The sequence below is a fragment of the Parasteatoda tepidariorum genome, chromosome 11, assembly GCF_982258835.1.
Source record: "Parasteatoda tepidariorum strain Cologne lab strain chromosome 11, Ptep-v5.0, whole genome shotgun sequence".
Taxonomy (NCBI): domain Eukaryota; kingdom Metazoa; phylum Arthropoda; class Arachnida; order Araneae; family Theridiidae; genus Parasteatoda; species Parasteatoda tepidariorum.
Window position 1 is genome coordinate 77,260,373 of NC_141765.1, and position 23,019 is coordinate 77,283,391.

The window sequence follows — 23,019 nt, forward strand, 5'->3', positions numbered from 1 at the left end:
TGAATTCTATTTTGGACATTCAACATATCTTCTTCTAAATGTACATCATGATCAAGGCCCTATAAATTATGCGGAAATTTTTTAAAAATTATGCGGCTGGGATGGGTTGATTTTTAAAAATTGTGCGGCAAGGATGTGGTGTCTTCTAAAAATTATGCATGCAGGTTGCGAATGACCCAAAAAACAATTAAAACTGAAAAAAAATCTCTTAAAAAAGTTCAACTTTCTTTCCTGTTTTAATAAAAAAAATTTTTTCAATGAATACAGTAAAGATTTCAACTAAATTACCTTCTTATGCATTGTACATCCATTTTCTACATCAGAACAATTATTAAAGTTTATTAAAATGGAGAGAAGTTAGTCCAGAAGCTGCGTTTTCTTTCAAAAACTGTCTTTGTTTTGTAAAAATTTGGCCGCAGCAGGATACAGCTCTTTCACAATCTACTGAATTAGGAAGCGCTGAGAGCACTTGTCTTGCTTTTTTTGTAAGTTCTGGAAATCTCTCTGAGGACTACCTCTGAATTCCAGAATCTAATTAAGTCCTGGTTTGAACATTCTGTTGCATATTCTTTGTAAGCAGCATACTCGAGTTTTATATCTTGACCACTCATTCCTGGAATATTCTTGAATACATCGTCGTCTTCAATATTGAGGTTGACTATTTGTTCTGGATCAAAAACTCGAGCAGCTTTCATGAAGTTTAATGCAGGTTGTCTAAACTTAGGCCCGTGTTTTTTGAATACGTCTGGTTCTGGAGAGTAGTAAGTATTCAACTTAGCAATAGTTTTGTGAAGCACTTCTTGAAGAAATACGTTGCGTGAATCTTTTCGTGAGTATGATGCCTGAGAATTACATCGAAGTTTAGACCGCAGATCAAAAATCTTATTGTAAGCTTTGTGAATAGATACACCTCATGTTTCAAAAAAGAGAAGAGTATCCATTAATATCTGAGCGTGTTCTGCAATGAACTGAAAGTCTTTGCTAACGTACTTGCTTTCCACCAAAACTTTGCACTGATTGAGACAAGCAGTGTCAGGAGTAAGGTTTATTTCACTGCTAAAAAATTCTATGTAAACATTACAATATTCAGCATGATATTGCACTGATTTAAACCAGGAATTCCACCCGTGTCTTTATTGGTACTGGACAAAGTTTAGCTTTCTTATTGTCATCTGTTAAAAACTTTAAATAGCGGCGCTTTCTTGCAGGACAATGCTGGAACAATTTCTTAAAGTGTCCTGTGAATTTGCCCACCTCTGAAAAATGTTCACGCCACTGATCAGACGCTAAATTAAGAATGTGAGCATTGCATGTCATGTGCACTGAATTAGGCAGTAGAGTATGCAACACTTCCTTGTAAGCCCAAGTCATGTAAGCTGCATTATCTGTTAAGATTGCTGAAACCTTGTTGAAATCAATCTCCATATTTGTCAAGCACTGCACTACGGCTTGAGAAACTGTAGTCGATTGTACAGCTTCATGATAATGCTATCTAGAAGATAAGGATGCATCATTGCAGTATCTGTAAATTACGGGACAGATAAAATATGTAAAACATAATTGTCTTTATCATCGCTGCCTTCATCGAAGCTGATGCAGAGTGAATCAGTAGTACGAAGAATTTCTTTCAATTCATTCTTCTTTACTTCAAATACTTTTGGTAAATAATTTTGGCGAAGAGAATTAGCACTAGGTAAAGCACCTGCACCCGAAATATTTTTCGTTAGAAATTCTCTCATTTTGGGGTGATCCAGTTTTTCAATCGGAATATTAGCACTCGTAAATGCGTCAACAATTTCAAAGTTTAAAAGATTGCCCATTTCAGCACATTCGGTTTTTCTCTTGAACATTGATGACACGATTGCTTGTTTTTTTTCTGCATTTCGCTGTCCTCTTGTTCATTTTTTCTTTTATTTGTTATGTGACGATTACTATCCAAATGCTTATCGACAACACACTTTCTTGTGTGATCCACTGCAATATTACACATGGTACAGAACATTATTCCATTAGAAGCGTGAAAAATACTCTGATATTGCTTACATCTATCCTGTGCAGAAATATAGATGGCATTTTTTAAAATTTTAGATAGAGACATGTTTACAGTGACTATTTGTGTGGAAATGAGTTAAACTAATTTCAAATCAATAAATGAAAAGACTCACATGCACCGAGCAGATACTCCAAGAATGAATAAAGCGGACTGCATGGCCCTCAAGCAATATCTTGTGGAGTTCCAGGAACTGCAAAGAAAAGAGGTGGGACTGGAGTTTGGGAGGGGAGTCATTCTTCCCCAACTTTCTAGCTCTGTGGTCTATACCATAGCGGTGACCTCTATGGTCTATACACCGCAAAAGCTGTTCAGCCAGCTTCCTATTGAAGATGATGGCGACTGATAAGAAGCTATGTGATGGGGGGAGGGGGAGATTCTTGGAAAGATCTGACCACCTGACCAAAAAGATTCTTGGAATTGAAAAACAAGATATATTTCAATTGAAAAAAAAAATTAAAGAGAAATTTATCTGGTAAACGAATACATTTTGCTGAAAAATAAAAATTATACAGATTTGCTACGATTATGCGGAAAATTTTAAATTATGCGGAAAATTTTAAATTATGCGGATAATTGTGAATTATGCGGGTTTCCGCATCTTCGCATAATTTATAGGGCCCTAATCATGATGAATAATTTTTGACCAAAATTTAATAGATTTTCAATAAAATTTTTTCCTCTTAACTTTTACTTCCCTTTTTGAAGCTTTTTTTTGTCTACTAGAGCAGCAGTTCCCAATTTTTTTCGACTATGGAACCCTAAATAATCAATCTTCTTTCAGTGGAGCTTTGATTCTACATATTGTGAACATATTAACTAATGAAATATTACTTTAGTTTGAAAATATTTATTAAGAAGAATGAGATTTTTAAAATCATTTTATCATTAATAATCTTAAATTAGGTTTTATGTCCAACAGTTGAATTTGCAGTCCATAAACTAGATTAGATACATCTAGTCTAGTTTAGGAATTTGTTTCTTGGGCACATACTTAAGCGGAAAATGAATAAAACTCGCCAAACTGTGGTTTTTGTTGAAACGAAACCTAAAAGGAACTGCTATAAACATTTTAAGTAATTATTAACAAAACTTATTTCTTTAATAATGAATTATTTATTTGAAAAATGCGATAGAAAATACTAATACAAATGCATGTCCTTTTCTTAATTTATTTACTATATTGCTATTAAAAAATTGCTCTTAATTTTTCATTGCCATTTTACTTACGTGTAGACAACTGAAGTGGTAAATAAGTTTTTTTTAATGGATCTAAGTATAATAATATAGTTCAACAATGTTAAAAAACTGTTTAAATAAAAGTCCTAAATCTTGGAACCCTTTTTACTCTTTCACAGAACCCTTGAGTTCTGCAGAACTTTATTTGGAAGCTGCTGTATTAGAGAATTAAGTTTGGTGATGAAAAGAGTTCTTGCAATTATCCAATAATTCTAGCAATTTCTCAATAATCATGAAAAGGGATTTGAAAGATCTAGATTTAGAGGATAACTTGTTTACCTAATTAATAATCAAAGAAAAGAGTGTATTGCAAATAACTTAAAATTAGGACACTGAAAATACAGTACAGATCTGGTATCCAGAAGACAGGGGAAAATTTGGCTCGCTTTCATGCATTTTTGAATTAGAATTATAGCATCATCAGACGCTGAGTATATGGAAAAAAAGAGATCCTTTTCTTCCCGTACATAAAAGGAAAACTTCAATATTTTCTTCTTAACTTTGAAAAGGGTGGGTAGTGTTTTTAAAAAGTGCTTCAAGGTGATTAGTTTCAATTTTCGTTTTTTAAAAGCCCTTAAAGGTGCTTTTTTCATTGGGTGTTTTTTAAAAAGTGCTTAATTTTACTTTTGCAAAATGAGATTTTTTTTTTTTACCATGTCGATTTTTGCCACATATTATGCAACAGCATGCTTTTCACATTGTTCTATCCAACATTTTCACAATTCATTCTACCACAATCCATTTTGGCATATCGTTGGTCCATAGTGTATCAAAGCATAAATCATTTTACACGTTTGATGAAATACTTGCAAGTCCGCATGTGCATCTACTGAGCTGGGTTTGGTGAGATTCTTGCACTTTAATGTGCAACTCTGCCGGATTTTGCAAGATATTCTCAATTTCAGGCTTCATTATCCACCCTCTGATATCGAACCAAAATATCTCTTGATCATTATATAATGGCTAATATTATCAAGAAAAGAGTTCTTTGTCAGAAACTAGTTATTTTATCATGATCATGTAAAGTCTTAGAAAATTATTTTGCATTTTGTTAATGTATATAGTGCTTAAAAATATTTTTTAGTGCTTCAAAAATACTTAAAAGGTGCTTATTTTTAGTTGAAAGAATTGACTACGCACCCTGCTTAAATTCCCTGACATCACCTAAAGTCGATAATATACATAATGGCCAACTGAATGCCGAAAAACAATGCTCTCTGCCTGGTAAAAACTAATCTCTCTGTAGAAACTAGATGCCTGAAAGTCAAATGCAGTGATACAAAGAATTTCAATAATTCATTATGCAGGGAAAATGCGCCTGCACAAAGTTACAAAAGAAATTTTTAAATCAGTCTCTGCCCGGTTATTTCTGAAAATGAAATCAGCTTCTAGTAAGTGAAAGAAAAAAACAGACTCAGATGAAAAAAAAAGTTTTCATTTTTTGCTTCGATTTCCTAGGAGGAAAAACTTTACATATGCATATTTAGCAAACAGAAGGTAGTAAGAAAATTATAAGGAAAATACTTTGTTATGCCTTACTGCAGAGATGATTGTGCTCCTGAAAAAATCTGAATTTCCGGATTTTTCGCTAACCGTGATCTGGAAGTTTCCGGAAATCATTGATCCCATTTATGTATAAAAATTCTTGTATATTTTATTTAAAAATATTAGAACTAAAATTTATGCGTACTTGGCATCTCTTTCATTTGCAAAAATTTTTTCTGGTAGAATAGTAAATGTGATTAGAGATAAAAGTAAACTTATAAATAATTATTCATTAAAATTTTTCTGCATATAATTTATTTAAAATTTCATGTTTTGGAAATATCAATGATTTTAATTTTTAAAGACATAAATTTTTTGAAATGCATCCTTAATGATTTTACCCAAGAAATTTTGAGGATTTTTATGTTGGGCTCGCAATTACTTCTGTTACTGTATAAGAAAATAAATTAAAACAAGTTAAGTGAAGATACAAATCTTTAATTGAAATACTAAAATGGCAAAAATGAGTTTTTTTTAAAAATTTTGTATTAAAATAGGAATAATTAGCCATCTAGAAAACTGAATATATATGAACATAAGTTAATAAGATAAATCTATATTTGTTACTAAAATGAACTTGTATATTTGCTCATTGAAGCTTGTGTGTGTTATTATTGTGTTCTTTAAACTAAATATGCAAATATTTAGTACTATAGTTTTAATGACCGAATTTGTAGTTCATACATTGGTCAACAGATGGATGCACTTGTGCTGTCTGCTAGGATTTTGGTTTTAAGGAATACATTTGTTGTTTTTCTTCAATTTTTTTTGTATTTATTTTAACAATAGCTGATAGAATACTATTAGAAAATCAGTTGTAATAATTAAAAAAAAAATATTCATTGTAAATAAATATCTCAAAATAATAATACTCTTTTCCCACTTAAATCAGAGTTTTTAAATTTAGCAAATTATAATATCAAATGCAAAAAGTCTCCATTATTTAACTTTTTATAATTTATTATTTACCTGCTGAAAATAACAGGTTTAATTTGTAAACATAAATATATTATGATTTTTTTTTGTTTCATAAAATGAGTACATAACTTTTATTTCATTATTTGTGAATAGAAAGTGAAAAAGAAATCTTATTATGAAAATACTGGTTATGATAAACTTTTATATTCTTTTGTATACTGAAAAAATAAGCCTTGTTTTAAGAGACATATAATACTTGATATAAATTAAAAAAATAGTAAAAAAATAAGTAATTTTTTTAATTATTATTCAAAGTTTGAAAAAAGGAACCACTTTTTTTTAAACTTTTTTGAAAAGAAAACGTTTTCCTACGAATTCACAAAATATATGCATATCTTGTTTACAGACTAATTTTGTGTTTGTTTATTTCTTATTGAGATAGTTTATTTTTTAAAAGATCTGCACCATTATAAAAAATAGCATATTTGTTATAAGCAATAAAATATTTGTTCTTTTTCTCTTCATATTTTTCATCTAAGTACTTCTGACACTCTAGGGTAAGGTTTTGAGATTATTATTATTTTTTTTTTACTATGTGGGGTGCTAATTGCATTTTTATGCCTAGCAAAGGCATTCATCTTTAAGAAACTACGCCTAAAGGAAGAGCATCAATGTCATTAACTTTTAATATGACCAGTGTATCATCAACCCTGGTTTTGTTGATTTGAGACCACATTACAGTAATGTTTTGAAAATTTTACGCTAAAGGCTTGTAATTCTTAGAGGCTTTATCTTCAAAGTAATTCAAACAGATTATATTTTAATTATCTTTTAAGGAACTGACTGAAGTTATCACATTTGCATTATTAACAAAAAAAATCGAATAAGCTGTTATGATTTATCTTGAAATATTTCTGCTGAACATCAGAGACTGTAGATGAATAATCCAAGAAAATGTTGAGTTGCCAAGGAATGTGCTTGATGTAAAAATCATATTCACTTAAATCTGAAAGTCAACAAATTAGGATATCAGCAGATAATTTTAAATTTAAAAGAAGAAATATTAAATGTGATAAGAGAAGAAATATTAAATGTGATAAAAAAATTTAATGTGTGGATTTGAAAACTTTATAATGAAATTAAGCCCTTATACGAACTCTTTGGATAACACAAGCCCTTTTAAAAGGACCTTTTACAAAAAACAAACTTAAAAAAAAAGAAAACATCAGAAAATTTCAAACTACTTAAACAATATTTTTACAAAATCATGTTTTTCATTATATTATATTTAGAAGACAAATGTTTGGAAGAGACTAAATTTTTGAAAGGACCAAAAACTAATAAAAATTTAATCATTGTAAGTGACAGCAAAAAATGCATAGACAAGAATTTCATTCCAATCTCACCAAAGATGAAAAAGAGGAACAATATTTATTGCAAATGATTACCATGAGTAGAAAACTATGCAAAACATTTTCTCTTTTAAAACCTTTACCAATATTTGCCTGTTATATATTTCTGTCTTTAAAGTTAATAAGAATTATATTTTCTCAGATTACTATGTTTGTTATTTTTATCATAGTTTCTTGTTCAATGTTGTGTATCACTGATGAAGTTTTTAGAAATTAATAAATTATTATGACTATATACATTATTTTTTTTATTTTTTGCAATGCATACCATCCAACTGCTACGGAATTTCCGTAGTTTCAGAAATCTTCTTTTCAGACGGTAGCAAAATTAATGTCTTAATATTTAAAAAAAATTAATTTTAGCGTAACTTGTCCACTATTACTTATAAAAGTGCAGGCCATATGGCTAGATTCTTAAGTTCTGATAAAAGTTTTATGAGAGATCCATTTGCTTTAAAAATTTCTACTTTGGTTCGCTACCACTAGAAAGAATTATTTTCAAAATCCTCATAAGTTGGAGGGTATGGCAATGTAGCATTTTTATACTTAATATTTTAAAACTTATCTTGTTTAAAAAAATATATATTTTTGCTTCTTGCTTGAAACATTTGACTTAAATTGACTATTGTGTGCAAAATCTCTTACTCCTTAACACGTTGACTGCTGCACGCGTTTACAGTGCAATCTCCTTCAGGCCACTAGTACCACTGTACAAAGCGTATTCTGCTAAGTACTCCCACTGATATTTTAATAATGTGAGTCTAGGCTGGGATAGCCTGTTTGATAGTGCACTGGGTCCATGCTGAAGAGATTGTGGATTCGATCCCCGCCAGCCGAAGACTCCCCGTATAGTAAATGGTGACTGATGCTCGTGAAATCAGTTGGGTCTCAAAGTCCTCCATATTCCCATAACAAATCAATACCTCTGAAGGTACTGATCCAGGAGTTCCCTTGTCTTCTGGATTGGGATCAAAATTACAAGGATGCAGAGTTGAACATTGTTAGTCGTAAACCCAGAAATAGGTCAACTATTCAACGATGGTTATAAAATTAAATTAAATAATGTGAGTCTCTGGAGGTCACAAGAATAATATCTCAATATATGTTTGTTTCCATGGTATCATTTCTGTTCATTTGTGTCCATTGCTTCCCATCTTGTCACTTTACACGATCAGTTTGAATCAGCTGAGTAAAGAGGAGTATAACTTAAAATCTTTACCCTAACTCCTTGAAATTTCGAACAGAAACATGGAAAATTTCTCTTCGTGAGTCAAATGGCAGTGAACAAGAAAGCTTTTACGAGGCTCACAACAATTTTCTTAATAAATCATTTTTGTCTTACTTTTATAACAATTCAATAGTTTTGTTACCTCCTGTGAAATATCTTTACAAATACATATGAATATCCTTCGCAAGTAGTCAAATAAGCATCATGCCAATATGGATGACACAAACAATCAGAAACTTTGCTGTTATTCGAATATGGGTGACACGACAGTCAACGTGTTAAATAATGTATTTTTTTTGGGTGAGATTAGAAAAAAATCATTTTAATTCTTTGGTCTGTTCTTTAAAAACTTTTTCAGTTATAAGAGTTAGTCATTATCTATGAATTGAGCCCAGTTTAGCATTTCTACAGCAATAGACTGAGATTTTATTGTGAAAAATATATGGCATTTTTTAACCTTTGATGTTCAAGGGTCAGGTCTTACTAATTCTTTTTTTCCTCTTTCTTTTCTTTCTTACTTTTTTTTTAGTTGAATCTATTAGAAATAAGTTTTATGTCCAATCACACTTTTTAAGAGGTGAATTTAAAGAAGTTTGTACTTTTGTTTCTAACGACCATTCTATTAAATATACTGAAAAAGATATACCATCCAACTACTGTGAAATTGCTGTAGTTTAAAAAATATTATTAGTTGTAGCAAAGATAATGAATTAATTCTTCAATAAATTAGAATTCAAAGAAGTCCACCATTACTTGTGAATAATTTAAGTCAATTCTATATGAGAAGTGCCACCTTTGGAGATACTCAGAATTCTGCTTTTTTCTCCTGATCTTCATCATAAGACTTAATATAGTCTAAAATTACAAAATTTTCCTATGTTTAACTAGGGGACTATCCACTCCAAAAAATTTACAAAAAGAAAAAAACTGTTTATTATTTTTTTTACCCGATTAATTGTATGAAAATTTAATGAATTTTTGAAACATATTCTAAAGAAAAAAAAGCTTGGTTCATTTACCTGTTCCATCATGACTGAATTGAAAGCCATGTATATGCTTACTACAATTAGAATATGAAATCTAATCTTGAATGCTTTAGATTAGTTGTTTCAAAATTTTGAATTTATCTCTTTCTGCAGTTTATTTTAAATATTTTAAATTGAATACTTGAAAATTTTTTGAATTGGCGAATTAGCGGGTCATTTACAAATTATTATTTTTTGAATGTTCAGTTGTATTCAATATGCATGAAACACTTTAATATGAAGTACAGATTGAAAAAATTATTAAACTGAATTTCAATTTTAAACAGAATGTTAAATTTTCTGATTAGCTTTTAGTAAGAAATGATTTAAATTGAGAGTTCAATTAGTAATGATCTTTTAAAACAACTAAGAAAAGAGTCTAGAAACTCAAAGTAAAATATATGTATATTTTTAAGTTAATTTTTATTCTAATTTAACTTGTAATTAATATTGTTTAATTTGTAATTTGATTTAACATGTTGCTGGAAATTTATATTACTATGCAAAATTCAGTTTTTTCCTCTGTTCTAAATTGTTGTAGAATGTTTGCCATGTAAACAAATAGTTTTGCTCTTAGGTTCTGATAAAAGTTTCATAAAAATTCTGTTTGTTTTATAAGTCTCTGCTTAATTTTACTACTCCTAGTAAAAAAATATTTTCCAAAAATCTCTAATGTTGGAAGGTGTGCAAAGAGTACACACTGATTATTTTGCCAGATTCTTGAAAGAATAAAGCTTTCAGAATTGTCCTTCTTTCACACCTTGTTTTTTTTTATCCTAATTTCATGTTAATAGATTCTATTGGAAAAACTTATAACTGGAAAAGCTTTATAATTTCTTATGATAATGTATGTACACACACAGTACAAAGGTCCAATATCTGTACCTGTTTTTTCTCTCACTTATGACTCATTAGAAAAAAGTATGCAGGGAGGAGAATTGTCTGCTTTCCCACTTTTTTATGATTTTTACCAGATTTCCTCTTTAATATTAAAAAAATGAATATAATTGAAACAAAATTCAGTATTTCACTACAGCACAAAAAAAATCAAAATTTTTTTTTATCGTGTATCACATAAAAAAGATTATTCCCACCAAAAATCCCGCACTTAATTTGTAGATTTCAGATGAAATTATTTGGACAAAAAACAGGTCATTAAGTTATTATTCAAAAGCAAAATTTGGAATTAGCATATTGTAATAATGCAGGGTTGCCACAGGCAACTAAAATGCAACTATTTGCAACTATTTTTGGCATGAGGCGACTATGGCAACTTTTTTCGCCTGAAAAGGCTAAAAAAGCAACTATTTTCAGGAAAGGGAGACTATTGGGAGACTTTTCTGAACTCCTAACGCTGATTTTTTTAAAGCATAAATTGGGTGGAAAATCTGCACCCCACAAGATAGTTTCTAAACAGACTGAACTTTTTTTTCCTTATAATAATTTTTTTTTCTTATAATTTTGTATTGCAAATTTGAGTCTTCACTTTTTAATTCGATCAATCAGCGCAGACTCCATTGTAAGTCTATTTCATTTCTCAATCGCCTTTTTAATGATTATTGCTACAAAATTCTGCATGATTTTTTTAAAAAAAAATCAATTTTTAATACGATATTATGATGGACGAATTTCACTTTTCATATATATATATATATATATATATATAAATAAACATTTGCGTTTATATAAAAATTATATTTGCCACTAACTTGACTGAATGGATCATGGTATATGACAGTCATATTTTTGATGAATTTTTGTTCTTATTTAGGCAACTATTTTCCTTGTTTTTGGCTACTATTTTCATGGTTTAGGCTACTAAAAGCAACTATTTTGTTAATTTTTTTTGTGTCAACCCTGAATAATGTTATATTAAAAATGAAATTGAAATTTTAAAACTATGAAGAAATACCAAACTGTTGAAAAAGCTATCGACAAAACTCTGCGAACAAAAAAATCAATCCAATACATGTAAAAGTAATTCTAGAAATACACGATTCAAAATTTCCTATGATGATAATGTAGCCTTAAAAAGCTATGAAAATCACTAGTGATCGTAAATCCATGTGGAATTGCCAGGGAATCGTCAATAATTGAATGAAAAATGCACAACTCGAAGTTTGATGAAGAAAAATCTTCTTTTTAGTATTACCTACATTAAGAGTTCAAAAACTAAGTGAAAATCCATTTTAATATGTACCAAAAAGGAAAACACGTATTCATCGTGGAATTGTCGCTAATTGTGTGTATTGAAAAATTATTAAATGAAATGGGTGATTCAGAATTTGTGGTATGTTAACATGGCATTTTAAAATATCAAGATTTTGAAAACCAAACAGAAATCTAACAAAAGCTACAAAAATATCGCAACCACGCAAACCATTCGAATTTAAATATTGCTGATTGAAATTAGGGTTAATTATTGTCTATTCGGTAATTTTTTTTTGAATAAGAATGTTTTAATGTTTGTTTACCTTAAAGATCTATTATCCAGAAAAATCTATTTTCCGGCCTTGGCAAAGTCCCGGCGATTCTGGATATTAAAATTTCCACTGTATATATATCACTGAAGTTCATCCTCCAAAATAACCAAGGACTTCCTAAACTATTTTCAGTCATCTACCTTTATTCGAAAACTTGCAATTCAATTCTAAGCTAGATGTTTTGTTACTATTAATGTAGCCCTTAGAATATTTGTCATATCATATATTACTGAAATTCACCTAGTTGCAAATTGGGTGTCTACGTGAGTTAATATGTTGATAAAGACTTATAGAAAATTATGTATTTTTGAACTTTGTCATTTCAGTGGCTGCCACTAATAAAATCACTGAATTATAAAATCAGCTGTTTTTTAAAAATCAAATCAGCAAGAATAATAGAATTATTACAATATCAAATAATGTTAAAACTATATTTACATTAAAATTATTATCCTATCTCAGTTTTATAAAATCTAACTTTTGGAGGACTCAAGGTTTAATCCTTTGTGTTTGGGGTTCTTTCAACAGTTAAAAAAAAAATAATAATGATACAACTAATAAAAATTTGCAAGACAAAACTTATTTTTTGCGCATTTATCATACAATACCTGGATACCACTTCCTTTGAATAAAGTGGTTGTTAAACACTAAGGTGTAAAAATTTTAAGTTTTAAAGAGGTAGAAGATATAAAAGTGATAGTGCTACCTGACTAGATTCTTTGAGTGCAAAGTGTTAAAAAAAGGGTAGGGAATTGATTTTTCTTTATTGAATAATTTGAATTGCCTTTCGAGTCACATATTCTGAAAGGTGTTTAGAATATGGATATCAAATTTGAGTCTGCCACTTGCAAATAAAAGAAACATAGCTACCGATGTGGATTTGCACTTCTTAGAGAAAGGTCAGATTTAAAAAGACTAAAACCTATAGGGAAAAGTAAAAGAATGCAAATAAAAACTGTTTATGAATATAAGGAAGTTACTGAATATAAATTTAGTAAATTTCCTTTATTGATCTTTTTTGGTGTATTTCAATGACAATGATCATTAAAAAATTATTTTCTCTTACAGTTAAGAAATAGCTGTAGCTGTTTTGAAAAGGAAATTCAAATGCGAGTAAACAAAATAATAGATAGAATGCTTTACCCATTCAATTAAATGAACAAAATAACTAAAGGTTATCTATTCTGCTAGTTATTTCATCAAATAATAAAAGTGGGATCAGAATATTGATCAACAATTTTAAACTAATTTGGACTTGTGAGCTCACATTATAGTATAATTCAGCTATGTATAAATGTAAAAGGTACCTTCATTTTGAGTTAAATTTGTTACCCATGAACATGCGTCAAAGATAAGCTAAGAATGTATTTAAATTTACTCTTCAAACTTAAGGTAATATGGAAAGTTGCATAAATTCTTATAAGCTTTTAGATGATATTGGATCTTTATTTTCAAATTCTGCAAACATTATGCCAATGCTTTAAATCCTTTCTGTAAATTGAAAAATGTAGCTCATCTTTAATCAAAATGTCAAATATACATTAAAACAATGAAAAGAAAATATAATTATTAATTAAGCTTAATATGTATGGTATTTAAGTTTAATATGTATGGTTATAAATCAGCTGCTTTATGAAATCAAAAGTCCTCAGAATGTGATTTTAATAAACAGTGGTCACTATCATATACCAAAAGTTTTAACATTCATAATTTAAATTTATTCAGCTGTCTTTCTTTAACCCTCCTTTGCTTTGGATGAAACATTTGAATTTATTTCAAAGCATATGACTGTTGCATTGAAGGTTGGCATATAACAATCTTTTGCACAACCTGCAAGTTTTTTGTGAGAGGCAGATTAGAAATTCGTATGTGAATGATATTGTCAAAGAAGGAAATTAATTTTTGCATAACATTTCAATCAAATCTAACATTTCAAGCATTGAAGATTAACCATCGTATGCATCTTTGTCATCTACTATTTTCTCAACTTACATGGTTGAACTGTGTCACGTTAAAGTTATTTAAAACATTTTATTGAGAATCACTCTTTAAAAAAATTCTTTTTCCCTGTTCTTTTGTGGTGGGCAAAGTTTTCCTGCCCCCTCACCTATTATTCTTTAGGCTTTAAAGTTTAAACTTTGATTTATTATTTTCTCACTGTGAAGAGCTTAAGTTTTATGCTGTATAACCTATAATGTACTGTATATTTCTGAATATAAGCCCATCTGTTTATAAGCCAAAGAGTGTGCTTTTTATTTGAGAAAGCACACAAAAATTCAAAACTTGTATTTTAGTCGACATTTAAAAAAAAGATGCTCTCTTGTAAATAAAATTGTACCCTCTCTCCTGTAGCAATGATAGGTCTAGTAAATATTTCACTGTGAGTAAAAGAAGCATGGTCTTACCAAATTCCTAATTAGAAGATTAAAAAATAGCAGTATTCCTTTCAAATTGTTCTTTTTATGTGTTTTTTTCCTTCAATTTCATTCCTCATTTCATATTTAGACATTCCTTTTTAAATTTATATGTATTTTTATGTTTTGTATGTGCCTTTCATGATATTTTTACTGTGATTATATTTACTAATGCTCAACAAAAGGAAAAGTATTTCTGTATGCAATGTCCTCCTGGAATTTTTGATCTAATCATAGATCCAATTATAAGTCTACCCACCACTTTAGTTTTCAAACATTTTCCAAAAGTTCTTGGCTTACATTCAAAAATATATAGGAAGTATCCTATCTTTTTGTTTTGGGCTATTTAGTTATTAATTATTCAATTTTTTATGAATTTGCCTTAATGCTTATGATTTTGTAATTTCTTGCTTGGGAGTTTTCTACTTGCCATTATTATAGCTACTTGTATTGGTGCAAAAATTAATTTTTTAAGTAATTTATTATTTAATAATGATATAAGATTTTTCTAAATTATATATTTATTTTACATTACAAAATCTGAAACTTTAAGTGAATTACCATTAATTGTTCTTGAACTATAAAATATAAAACTGGTACTTTTTGGAACCTTTTTTCCAATTTTGTTCAAGTTTTATACATTGTTATTTGATACATATAGTACATAATTCAAAATGCGGTAAAAATTTGCATACATAACATTTTTAAAATTATTTATTCATTATCAAATGAAATAATACAACATAATATATATATAATTATAAATATGAATTTTTTGCAGTTAACCAAGTGTTAGATGATAATGCATGGTTTATTGGTTATTCCATTTCGTGCCCAAGAATCTTTGAATTAAAAAGTTATATAATTTTGTGTAATTTTTTTTTCCTCCAGTTCTCTTAAATAGTTCAAGTTATGGCAAAGGCAAAATATACCGAAAGTGAAATTAACATAAGGGTCCTAAACTTATTACTGCTTTCCTGATTAAACTATTGGGGTTACCAAATTGTCTCCTCCTCTTTATTTTGAGTGTCTAAAATCCTTTTTGAAAAAGTACATGCTTGTATTTGATAACACAGATTATAGGTCTACTCTTTGAGCATCTTTATTCATAAGAATCTAAACATTATAGTTACTTTAGTGTTCCATTTTTTTATTTCTCACACTCTACATTAAATCAACTGTAAGGAACTATAGTGTGTCTATCACTGCAAAATTCTAATTCACTAGTATGTAAGACATGTTAACTGAATTCCATGTTGGGGGTACCTTTTCATAGATGAATTTTGACATCGTTGATAGCTACTATCCTCATATTGGTGACCTTCGGATGTGATGTGGACATGCCTGCCTTGTCAGAAACTCTTACTTCGATTTGAACAGGCCTACTTCTATGGATGGTCCACATTGAGCAGTTGACATGCTATTTGTGACTGCGACATTATCCACCTCCTCGCACTGTTGCTATTCGGTATCGATCACACACAGCATACAACGTATTCACTCAGCTTCTAAAGGCAACGCAGGAGCGACCACAACCGTGAACTTAATACAGCTCACGATCACCACTAAAAAAAGTATGATGATCTTAATACAGCTCTCCTGGCTTCTCACAAAACAGCAATGAATCAACTAGTGGTATCCGTTCATCAAATTCTATCAGCTATAATTCTGGTGGTGGAATACTGTAGTGTGTCAACCACTACAAAATTCCAATTCACTAGTATATAAGACATGTTAACTAGATTCTATCTCAACCGGAACTAACCTTACTTTTTTATTATTTCAAGTTTTATGTTTTGAATTTAACTTTTTGTTTATATCAAAATGATGTTATATGAAAGATAAAAGTATTGATTGGAAAAGAAATAAATGATCGTTCAAAAGTTTTCTAAAGGAAATATGCTGTTGTTGCAGTAGGCATAAGCAAAGAATTGTAGATTTTCAAATTTTAATATTTATTTATATTTAAAATCTGTATCTTATTCATAGAATTTAAAAATTATTTTTAATTCTTTTAGTGTATTCTAAAGGCTTTATTTTTTATTCTAGATCCTCATGAAAGTGAAAAAATAACAGCTGATGGTGTAATGAAATTTCTTGAGGATCTTAACCTTTCTCCTGATAGTAGACTTGTTTTAATAACAGCATGGAAATTTAAAGCGGCCACTCAATGTGAGTTTACTAAAGAAGAATTTATATGTGGTATGAATGAACTAGGGTAAGAAGTTTTGAAATAATATTTTTAACTATTTATTGTTTTAATTGCAGGAATAATAAAACGGGACTCATGAATGCCTAAGCGCAGTTACATGTTTTTGAACATGTTTATTTTCTATTTTTCCACCTAGCTTTGCCCTGATTCAACTTCGTCATTTAGCTTTGAGTTCTCTGTGCAAAAATAATTTTCATTGTAAGTATAGTTCGTTGACCAGGAGTTGACCACCTCATCGGAGGAAGAGTTAATTTCAGCTTGGAAGTAAGAGGAGAAAGGTCTCCGCGCTTAAAATTGAGACAACCCTTAATGCACGCCAAACGCAAACAGTGAATTCTTTTTCAGTCACTTACTTCGCTTTATCTTCTGCTATTATACCTTTCGTTACTCTAGATAATTAAATATATTTTAAATTTAAAAACTGCTGTTTTCCTATCAAAATGTTTCAAAAAGGACAAACTATTCACTCAAAAGAGAGAAATATCATCAAATTTATGAAATATTTAATGTAAAAAAATGCTCTTAAAGATTTTTAAATAAACATTTTTGCCGTATGATCGCCAAATAGTAACCTTGTTTAAGATTGTTCGCATCCTTCTCCCAAAAATAGCAAAATAGTATCGTCGGATACCACATGAGGAAGGCGGAGCCAAGTGCCAACTTCTGGTGAACGAACTATAGCTTGCGAACCAGAAATCCTGTGCCTTTGAAAAGACCTTCAGTATGAGTTTGTTGATTTTTAATGATCCTTAAAATTATGTATGTATTATTAAATATTAAAAAAAAATCAGTTAAGTTTTCTTTACTTTATAAAAAATAATCTTGAAATATCTTTCTTATTCTGATATTGAGATTTAATGTAAATAAACTACTTGTGATTTTTCGAAAAATGTGCTCTTGCAATTCTTTAAATATAGGGGACTGGACATCATGCTCAGCCTCTCCTCTGGATTTCTGACCATATTGGTTGGACCCTAGACGACTGGAAAACTGTTTCTTGGCCAGATGAGTCACAATTTCAGCTGTGAGAGCTTATGGAAGAGGGTGGGGCAGATGAAGCCATGAACCCTAGAGTTGTCACTGTGCAATCTGGTGGTTGCCCTATAATAGGCTGGTTTTTCATGGCATGAACTGGTTCCTGAGGTCCAATTGCACCATTAGGTTTAGCTACTTAGAGCATTTGCAGTCATTCATGGATTTCATGTACCCAAACAACGAAGTAATTTTTATGGATGACAATGGGCCGTGTCACCAGGCCTTAATTGTTCATGACTGGTTTGACGAACATTTTTGGCAATTCCAGTGAGTAATTTGGCTGCCTAGATCGCCCGACATGAATCCTATTGAATATCATCATAGTTGGCCTGATAGCCCAATATGGGCCAATGCCTTCCTCCGAAGATTTCTCTGTATTGACTACCGATTTATCTATGATCTCCAATTCTTTTCATTAATTGCAAGAAAACCTGACTCCACACAGTCAGCCCATCTTAACCACGGCCTTCCCCACTTTCTTGTTCCAGTGGGTCTATTGAAAACTTATGGGATCTAATCTAGAGGTCAGTTGGTGCATAAAATCTTGCACTCGCAACATTTTTGCAACTTGTTGAGTCCATGCCACATTGAGTTGCTGCACTTCTTAGATGCAGGAAGTCTTACACAATATTAAGAGGTATTCTGTGACTTAAGTCAACTCAGTGAATATTTTGATGCATTCAGTTAATAAAAATGCTTTTGTTAATGAACATTTTTTCTCTAGATTATATCAAATAATTTATTTTTGATAAATGATGAAATATTCCTTTTGAATTATGTTACATTACAATAATAGTAAATTTTGAATTTCAGATGTGATTCTATAGAAAAATTGAAGCATAAACTGCCATCTCTTGAAAATGAGCTAAAAGATGCTGTGAAATTTAAGGACTTTTATAATTTTACTTTTAATTATGCAAAAAATCCTGGTCAAAAAGGTTTAGGTAAGTTTATAAAACAGCAGTACTTTGAAATTAATTATATGAAAGACTAGTGTTGTTTGGTAGCTGTTTTTCTTAATTATCAGATATTAACATTTTTAATAACCTATGAATAAACTACAAATCCCCAAAAAATATAAGTCTAAATGTGCTTATTGTCCTTTTGAGAGTATCTTTCTTTTTTTGAAAAATAAAGTGGTAGCACAAAGGTTTCATTATCAACATTTGTTTTGGAGATATAAGATAGTTCTATGTACCATAACATAGTAGTAATAGAAATATTTGAGCTTGAATTTGAAGTCAAAACACAGTGATTTTTTAAAAGAACAGAAAAAATATATACTTGATGTATGCAAATATGTTCTACCACTTTTTTTTGCATAATTCTGTATGATATGTCGACCACTATGTGTGGTAATACATTAATAAGTTATGATACACATAAATCCTGCTTTGATCTACCAAAAAGTCATGAGCCATAACGTAATAAATTTATGAAGTTTAAATATGTCTATTTTTATGTTTTGACAAGCATGTGGATTTTTTCAAAAAGGTTGTGTTTAAATAAAATTTTACTTATCAGTATTTAATCAAATTCAATATTGACCTTAAAAATTAGTATATTTTGTTTTATAAATCTTGAGTAATGCATTTATAAGAAAATAATTTTTTTAATTTAAAATTTTATTTCATATATATATTTTCAAAAATGCATAAATTACATTTCTCTTTTAGTGCAGGTTTAAATATATTATAATCTTAGCATTGTAAAAAAGTAGTACAATAATAGTATATACTTTTTTAGTAACATATTCAGTATTGTATTTTTAAATATCTTAATATTGATTAAATATTTCTATATATTTAATATTGATATATTTCTTATTTTATCAATATTGAGTATTGCATGTAAAAGAAAATAAGCAATTTTTTTAATTTCAAATTTTATTTTATAAAAATTTTTTTTAAAAAAATGCATAAATTATGTTTACCTTTTAGTGTAGGGTTAAAAAATAGTTTAATCTTAGCCTAATAATAGTATTGAATGTAAGTAGTCTTTTTATAATATGGAATATAAGTGGTATAATATTATATTATTGAATACAAATAGTGCAGTGGGAAAACAAAAGCCAATTTTCGCTGATGATATTTTAAGTTAAAAAATTAGACATAAAAACATACTTTCTATTAATAAACATACCCTTTTTTTTGATGGATTTGGGTTCCTGACCCATAAAATATAGATGTAGTGGCAATCTGGGAAGTATGGTCACAATAGTTGTGTCAGGAGAAAAGTCTAAAGTTTGGTCATGTTAATTTTACTTTTTTGTGCATTTCGTCATCTTGAGAACTTTATTTGCGAATTAACCTTTTGGCTACGGCAACAAAGATAAAAAAAATTCTCCTCTTACCACGGCGCTTTCTTTCCGAAATTCATCCCCCCACCTAGTCTGTGGGAGGTAACTACTTTAACCAGTTATGAATAGGAAATATTTTGTTGCAATTTGTACCTCACGTTTCCTGCAGGGAGAAGAAGCAGGGTTGTAGACCAGTAGTTATTTTTGGTATAGTTATACATATTCTGGCATACTTTTTTTTTTCTAGTGAAGAGAAAAGCTAAAACATAATTTTTTAAAGCTTTTTCTAAATATGTTAAAAATTTCTCTAAAAAACAAGCAAGTTTTCTTTTATAAGTTATTTAAAATTTTTATTATTTAAAAACAGGGTGTATATTAGTGATCTCGATTCTTGAAGGATTATAAATAAACTTCTACAAGAGATACATTTATAGATAATTTTCTTCTAAGTATATTAGCAATTTTTCTAAAAAAGAAGCAAACATTTTACAAATTATTTAAAATTTTTATTTTTTTTAAAACATGTATTTTGATGTTCTTGATTCTTGAAAGATTGCATAGAGACCGCTACAAAAGAAACACTTTACTTTGATAAATCGAGCCTTGTTTGAAGATTTATTATTGTCTTAAAGTTATAAACAAATTTATCACATTAGATATTGTTAATAAAAGAAGCTTTCAAAACTGGTTGAAATGCAATATGAATAAAACAGTGAACGGCATAATTTTTATTTTATATTTTAAAAGTTTATTTCATTTATCGGTTTAAAAAATGATACCAAATGCAAATTTTTATTTTCCAGATTTTGTTTAATTTTTTTACTTGTTTTTCTCCTTTAATATTGCATAAAGTGCCAGTGTTTTCATCATAGAAAAAAATGGGTGACAATTTCTCACCCTTTCTCAAAAACAGGGTGAGATTTCAGAAAGTTAAGTGAGATTTCTAAAAACTGAAAAAATACAAATAGACTTGGAAAAAAAATCGTTTCTTTTATTATAATACATTTTTAACGTCTTCTATTTTTTAAAGCATTGAATATTTTTGCTGCATCATCATAGAAGATTTTGCCTTTACTAGGTATTTGTCCATCTTACATTAGTGTATAAAAAAATTTGAATGTCTTATATGAAAAACCATACCTACAGTAAACACGTGGTTGCAGAGAAATGTGTTCTGAAAGGGGTTCCGTGGTTCGGAGGGGTTGTGTTCTTTTGTTCGAAAAGGTTCTGAACAATACCTACTGGTAAATAGGGAAGCTAGATAACGGGGCAAGTGTTGAAAATAATGAAGATCCAGGAAGAAAAGTGAAACTGATTTTATTCTAAATGACGTAATTCGAAGCTTTTTCCAAAATGCGAGAATTTCGCGAATTTTGAAATTGATTTATAGAGTGCGCGAATTTCTCGCGGTAATCATTTTTTAATTCGAGAAAAGAAAAAAATTTGCGAGATTCTCGCGTTCTCGCGCTGTAGTGAAAACACTGAGTGCACTCTTAAAAAATTGAAAACAAATAGCATAAGAGAAAAAAAATTATATTTAAATCATTAATATTTTTATTACATAAAATTAATTTTGAAATATTGCTTGTTGGACAAATTGAATACGTTTAATGCTAATTATTTAAAATGCCTTTTAATAAACGGGATATTTCTGCAATAATATTTCGTACATAGAACTTATCATTTATTCATTTAACTACGTTATTTATTTTTCATGCTTGCACTTAATTATTAAAATATTCAGTTTTTTCCTTTTTTTAATAAAAAATACTGGTGATAAGAACAAAGCTATGTAGCTAATACTTATGAGATTACGTGCATATGACAGTTTCTGTGTACATAATTCTAATACATTTTTTTCGCTAATAGAAAATGAACTTGTAATTTTTCTTAGCAAAAATTCGCGTGTCTATATGCCTAAAAATTTTATGTCACATTAAGAAATAATAAAATAAATTAAAAAAGTAAAAGAAATTCAAAACAAAATTTTGGAGCATTTGATATCTTTAAAATTTCAATAACGGTACATATTGTACGCTAAATGTTTCATTGTATCCAATGTTACATCGCTAAGATTTGATAATTTGTTTATAATATAATTAGAAGTTTTACGTATTTTTATTTCTGTTAAAAGCTGCAAAATTCAGTTCAAAAGAAAGTATCTGTTGATCTGAAATCTTTTACAACTAATGCATTAAAAATAAAAAGTTTCAAGTCATCTATCAGACACATCCATACAAGCTCAATTGATATACTGAATGCAAAACATGCACTTACTTTGGTGATTGTATGGTCCTTTCTTCTGGTGTGGGGTATTAGCTATTGTTAAAAATTTTGAAAATGACACACCCCGAAATATATTATCAATATTTCTGAAGATCAACAAAGCAGTTTTATTGCAGTTTTATATACTTAAGAAAAGAAAAAAAGAAAAGCTGTTAATTCACAAAACAGGGAAATAACACGATTGGGTTGAGTAATTAATCTTCTTTTAAGTTTGCTATTTTATTCTTTTCTTATAGCATAATGATATTACGTAGAGCAGAGCTGAAACACTAAATACGTTAAACATTTATTCCCTTTTTTTAATTTGAAATAAACCATATAAAATATTTAAGTATACACCAACAATAATTTATTTAAACAAAGGTAATTTTTATTACTATGCAAAAAATTAGCCTCAACTTATACTTTAAACCAGGAGTCCCCAACCGTTCCGTACCTAAGAGCAAATACCAGAATATCGGTCGAATGGCGGGCACCATTTATTTTTTTAAGATAAATTTATAGTTGATAGACATAGGTAATAATACACACTACATACAAAGCACAAAAAATTTAATTTTACAAATTAATTTAACTTAGGGATATAATTGGTATTAATATTCTTGTGTAAAATAAATTATTACTAAATTGCTTTTTCAAACCATACAAAGTATAAAAATTATTTATAAAATATATAAAATACAGTCAATGTGATCTTTGGCATTGCATTTCACTGGCCAGCACTTCATAATTGGGAGAATACGGTGAAATTCCTGCTCGCAAGCAATCGTCAAGGTGTTCATCTGTAAGTCGGGATCTATATTTTGATTTTATGATATTTATTGTTGAAAGCAGTGATTCACACAAGTATGTGGAACCAAAAAACGACTTTAT

General features: G+C 29.2%; 1 protein-coding gene across 1 annotated transcript in view; it reads left to right on the forward strand.

Annotated features, from left to right (window-relative positions):
• Positions 1-23,019, forward strand: part of SCCRO (defective in cullin neddylation 1 domain containing SCCRO) — a 68,225-nt gene that overhangs the window by 17,503 nt on the left and 27,703 nt on the right. Inside the window, exons 3-4 of the mRNA XM_016072130.4 lie at positions 16,364-16,532; positions 18,375-18,505. Of these exons, the coding sequence (XP_015927616.1) occupies positions 16,364-16,532; positions 18,375-18,505 (300 nt within the window). The remainder of the gene's footprint in view (positions 1-16,363; positions 16,533-18,374; positions 18,506-23,019) is intronic.